Source organism: Salvelinus namaycush, unplaced genomic scaffold, assembly GCF_016432855.1.
Source record: "Salvelinus namaycush isolate Seneca unplaced genomic scaffold, SaNama_1.0 Scaffold666, whole genome shotgun sequence".
NCBI classification, from domain to species: domain Eukaryota; kingdom Metazoa; phylum Chordata; class Actinopteri; order Salmoniformes; family Salmonidae; genus Salvelinus; species Salvelinus namaycush.
In genome coordinates, this window is record NW_024061382.1 from 124,160 (window position 1) to 130,159 (window position 6,000).

At 47.8% G+C, this 6,000-nt stretch overlaps 1 protein-coding gene across 1 annotated transcript in view; it reads right to left on the reverse strand.

The window, feature by feature from the left end:
- Nucleotides 1–5,022, reverse strand: part of LOC120042384 (alpha-ketoglutarate-dependent dioxygenase FTO-like) — a gene marked incomplete at its 3' end in the record, with an annotated part of 43,995 nt that extends 38,973 nt beyond the window's left edge. The window contains exons 1-3 of the mRNA XM_038987221.1: nucleotides 5,010–5,022; nucleotides 4,669–4,748; nucleotides 4,324–4,467 (exon numbers count right to left, since the gene is read on the reverse strand). Coding sequence (XP_038843149.1) covers nucleotides 4,324–4,467; nucleotides 4,669–4,748; nucleotides 5,010–5,022 — 237 coding nt within the window. The remainder of the gene's footprint in view (nucleotides 1–4,323; nucleotides 4,468–4,668; nucleotides 4,749–5,009) is intronic.
- Between the last annotated feature and the right edge of the window lie 978 nt (nucleotides 5,023–6,000).

The window sequence follows — 6,000 nt, forward strand, 5'->3', positions numbered from 1 at the left end:
AGATCCTAGACAGGCAGTGGTAGATCAGTCAAGCCGTATGAAGTCCAGATGGAAATATTGGGAAGCGCAAACTTGCAAAGACATGGAGGTGCAAAGACATGGAGGTACAAAGACATGGAGGTACAAACACATGGAGGTACAAAGACATGGAGGTACAAAGACATGGAGGTACAAAGACATGGAGGTACAAAGACATGGAGGTTTATCCGTCTATCAACGCCAAGGCCTCTACTGCGCTTTAGAGCACGAGTGAGAGACAGGAGATAACACAAGTGTAAATCTGTCTGTTGGGGATTTCCCCTAATCAGATATGTGTAGAGAATGAAGTGTACTGGAGTCGAGACTTACTAGAATGTCTGTTTACACAGATGGTCATCCCTATGAGAATAGACAATACACCCCTCTCACAATACACCCCTCGACCCCCATTTCCCAAACCAACCCGACCCTAGACGCCTATACCCCACATTGCTCCACCCTCTCCTCACTCCTCTTTCCTCCTCCTCCCTCGCTCCGCAGGGGAATGACAGTTTACTTCGCAGAGCGGCTCACCTCTCCTCCACTGGGAGTGTTTATGTTTTCAGCTCTTTTGAAGTGCTGATTTAATCCTCACAAGGACACGTCACGTAGCCAGGTGTATGGATGTGTATGTGTGTGTGTGTGTGTGTGTGTGTGTTTGTCTGAGAAAGTGTGTGTGTCAGAGATTGCCCCAAATGCCGGTGATGCAAATGCAAGGCGCTCTGAGTTGCCCTCCCCAAAACATCCTACAAAGCACTGTTCCAGTATCATCCTCCCAACAATACATACACCATTTCATTTGACATAGACAACTGGAGAACACAAGGTGAGGAGTACAAAAGAGTTGCATATCAAATGTGAAAGCGACTACAAGACCTACTGTTCATCTCTAACTACTAGTCTGTGTATTGTTCTTGTAGGGGGCATTAGTATGTATGGTACAGTGTTATATTAGCTCTATAACACATAAGTACAATACAGAGGAAGAAGATGACAAGAATACAAAGCCATTTCCACTTCACCCTTTGTTCAGTGGCTATGCAGTGGCACAGGATACAGAGAAACTGTCCATTTTGGATCCAAAGGGGGCTGATCACAGTGGTTTGACATGCAGGGGCTGGGTCACGTACGGGGGGGTACATGGGCCATAGCACGGTTCAGCACCTTCACAACCACTCCATACAACAGACCCTTCAAACAAATGTCAGGCTTTATGGCTCTTCAACCCTCCACTACTCCACTCCCCCCCCTTGAACAGTACAGCTCACACACTCAACAAAGCAAGAGAGGGGACAAACATAGACTGTCCTTTCTCTACATCCACCCTCCGCTCCCACTCTCTCTCTGATTGTCCGTCTGTCCTTTACTGAGGGAACATAGCCTGTGGCTCCGCTTTGAGCCGACATGGACTCCTAGCCCCCGCGGAGCATGGCGATGGCAGCCTCAAAGCCAGGCGACTGCGGCATCTGTGGGATGCCTGGCATTTGGAGCCTGAGCCGCCCGGCTGTGAGTTACTGAGAGGGGAACACTGACTAAATGCCACCTGCCCAGGTAGAGAGATCGAAAGAGAGAGCGGGAGAGAGAGATGGAGAGAGTCATCGCCATCGTTAGGCTAGATTTTCTCCTCTGCCTAGCCCGCTCTGGGTTCTGGGAGCAGGGAGACTGAGGGGTCCCTCCCCTGTGGTGTCTCCTGTCATCTCTCCAGGTGACGGACGTGCTAACTGTACATTAGCACTCCGCTCAGCCTCCCACTCACCATGGCGACCCAGGAGTCAAAGCCAAGTAGTCCCTTTCAGTATTTAATGAAGCAGGGTTTTTCCACACCTCTCGGTGGTCCCCCAGCGGACTTGACCAATCAATTTCCGTCTGTTCCATGCCGTGCGGCCCTCGAGGTAGGAGCTGATGAGAGACGGATCGATATCAACCTGCCTCTTTCTGTTTACTTTCCTGGACCTGCTCCCACATCACATCAACCAGGAGCACTGAGCACTGTTCCCTGTTCCCTGTCTCCAGAGGTACAGGACACACTTCACACTCATCACACCTTGGCTACCGTGGACACACTTACAGACAAGGACACACTCACACATACCTTGAGGAGATACAAACTGTACTCACAGACTCACTCACACAACCTGTCCTTGCTCACCTATAGGCCTATAGACAATAATATGCTCCAAATTACACATTTCAATTACATTCTTTCTCAACTGAAAATAGGATAAGAAAAAACTGTTCCCTACAGGTAAGTCACAAACTCTCTGACTCCACAAGGAAGAGTGGTGTGGGCTTTTAGCTACTTGACAAACACTGTTACTCACTAGGGAGAGAGAGGCCTGGCCTGGAAAACATACTGTACAGGACAGAGGAAGGTCAGAGGAACTACCTGGCTGATTACTCTTGTACTTTACCTTCCCCCATCTCTAGCAGAACCAGACATGTGGGACTTACTTAGTGTGTCCCTCCCTCCAATATTTACTGAGCAGGGACAGGCTTCATTAGGGGGGTCCCAGAGGGCACACTGTCACACACCCACCTGGGAAGTGACACGATGGCTTTAAATGAGACAAGACGTGTCTGGGATTAGCATTTCAAAGCCAAACACACACACACAGACAGGGCCGTGTGGCGATGGGCTGTGATGCGATGCTAGCCCCCTGTTCGTTCCACCGTTCCAACACACAGACAGGAAGATTAGAGTAGAGAGGCCAGGAGGGCCTAGAATCAGCTAGAAAACGGTCTCTCTCTCTCTGCTATGCCAGGTGCTGTTCTCCTGTCCTCTACCCATCAACCCCTGCTTCAACTCCCTCCTCTGGCTATTAACATTCTCCCCCTCTCCCTGAACACACGTTCCTCAGATGGCTGACGTTCAGCTTCCTCCCCACCACAACCCTAAACACCCCCCTTCCCCCCTCTATCCCTACCCAAACCACTGTCAAACCCCCTCTAAGCATACACATCACACAGTACATCAGCATCAGCCAGGCAGCCGGCCGGCCGGTCGATCTCCTGTTTATCACTTTTTAAGGAAATGCCCATAAGGTGTTGGTCAGGTCAGCCTGTCTGACGAGCCTCTGCTTGTTCGCTCTACGGTCGTCCATGTCAAACACGACCCATGCAATATGCGCCCGCTAACCGCCAAAACTAGCCGTCATAATAAATAACTCTGCCAACAACACATCATTTAAGTGGATGTTCTGCCCTCATGGGCAACTCAGAACAAATGGCCCAATCCATCATCGTGGTCCTGGGGACGCCAGGTAGAGTAGAGCGGGGCCAGGCCCCCGAGAGAGAGCTCCATCCCCTCCTCTCCCAGCCTTTTAGAAATAGCCTCCTGTTTTCCTAAATAAACGGCGGGCGCCCCCCAGCGAGGCCTACACTGGGTAATCCTGTGGTGCTGCGCTGTGAGCAGGTGTTCTCTCTCTGCGATGGAGACCAGGTGTTGGCTAGGCCTCTCCCTCTATCTCTTTCTATACCCCTCTCTATACCTCTCTCTCTCTCGCGCTCTCATATTGTCTGAATAATTAATACTGGCTACAACCTTTAAACAACCTCACGCCAAGCTCATCTGTCATGGCGTCCCGTGTGGTTCCTGACTCGGCCCGCTGCTGTGGTTACCTGGGAGTAGTGAGGATAACACATGCGGAGGGGGAGAGGTGAAGTGCTATTTTAACCATTAGCCCCTGGCAGTCAGGGGCAGGCTGGGCTGCAGAACACTGTATTGAGCAAGCTGCCACTGTAAAGCGTGAACGGCCCCCATAGGGTCTCAGGGCCCCGGAGCCAGATTCACTGATTGTTCTGTGTGAAAGAGGCCATGATCTCGATCCTTAGACAAACAAGAGCAACCTGGACTTCTGAAATATTTCTCCCATAACATAAATACCCACGGTAGCTATGAATGATGTCAACTTAAACGTTGACAACCTCTTTATTTTCCTATGGAAGGGCCTTAACCCTGGTTATGTGAACGAAAGTAGAAAGGGATAGATTATACACAACTACCCTTTCCTTGAATGAGGGTTCCAAAAGGGTTCTTCGGCTGTCTCCATAGGATAACCCTTTTGGTTCCAGGTAGAACTCTTTTGGGTTCCATGTAGAACCCTCTGTGTAAACAGAACTCAAAAGGGTTCTACCTGGAACCAAAAAAGTTCTACCTGGAACTAAAAAGGGTTCTCCTATGGGGACAGCCGAAAAACCCTTTTAGGTTCTAGATAGCACCTTTTTTTCTAAGAGTGTAGGTAGGACACAAAGTTAGGCCTATCGTAGAACCCCAAAAGTTAGTCACACACAGTCACACACACCCACCTCGTTGTGTATCTCCTCGTAGCCTTGCAGGGTAGCTGGCAGCAGGGAGAGAAGGCTGTGGGTCCCTGTTTCTGGGTCTATGCTCAGGTTAGACAGGGCCTCCCGGCAGCGAGACTGGATGTAGTCCAGGGTCCCGGTGGAACACTGTGAGGACAGACAGTCAAAAAAGGTTGGGAGATAATGCATGTATTCTGGGAGCATAAGGGCCTCTTGGAATTCTAGAATAGAAGGTAGAATCTGTTAAAGAAAGGTAATGGAATATACGGTATCCTATAAAATAAATCAATCATTATTAGAATCAGGCCAGGGTCTCCAAGCCCCCAGTGTACCCCAGACCCCCCTCACCTCCGCCACTCTGTGTGTAGAGCTGAAGCGGGCCGAGTCTCCAGCCAGAACACAGTGCTGATGGGTCCTGTTCAGATCATCTGGGGACAGAGGAGGACACACCACAGTCACCACACAACCAACACCAGTCAACTATCCCAAATATTAAGAGGCAATGATGTTCACAACAATTTACTATGAATATAGGCCTACACAAATGCCAAATATTTTCATTCTGTTTTAACCTTTGTTAGGACACGAGACACCACACTTGTCCACTAGTGGAATGAAGATCGAAAATATAATTGAAATGTCTGTTTAATAACTTTTGTCTCTTTGTTATGATGTGCCTGAGTTATCACCTTGTCGGACCATTTCTCCCCACTCAAACAGATGGATCGTTTCAAACATTTCTTGCTAACCTAACAATGCAATCGCTAATCAACAAGTTGCAACACCTCTCATTAACTGGTTTATCCCGTTTCGGAGGTGTTTTCATTTTTTTCCAGAAATGCTAATATTTCTGCTAATGATCTACTTATTTTCACAAACATGTTGAATGTTGGCCATTAGATTGTTAACAGTGCAATAGTACAGCCTCTCAAGTGTACCACTGTTCACTGAAAAGTGACCTGTTTCAAGGTGTCAGTGGTTCAGGACAGGTTAGGGCATGGGTGTATTCATTAGGGCACACCATTATGTAGGTGGAAACTATGTTGAATAATAATGAACTACATGTATCAATCTGACTCCATTATTATGTGAATAAATGTAACAGACCCTGTTCGTCTCTGGAGGATCTAGCAAGATGGTGAACAATTGCATCACCAACTCAGTATGACAATAATGAACATGTGTCTATCTTGCAGCGTTATGCAGTTATTAAGAGGCTAGATACAAATAGCTAATCCTGGCGACCAATGTTCTAGCATTCATTTATTGATGCACCATAAAAAAACATTTGCTGCTCCACACCAACTAAACAGACTGCCAGGTCCTCTATCTACCAATCTCTGTCCAGCAGCAGGATCAGTGAAATGTGAGCATCTACTTCATTGAACAAACACTGTCAGATCTGTTTCATTCCCTCATGATGGAGGTCTCACATAACAAACACTGTCAGATCTCATTCAATCCCTCATGATGGAGGTCTCAAATCAACAAACACTGTCAGATCTCATTCAATCCCTCATGATGGAGGTCTCATATAACAAACACTGTCAGATCTCATTCCTCATGATGGAGGTCTCACATAACAAACACTGTCAGATCTCATTCAATCCCTTATGATGGAGGTCTCATATAACAAACACTGTCAGATCTCATTCATTCCTCATGATGGAGGTCTCATAT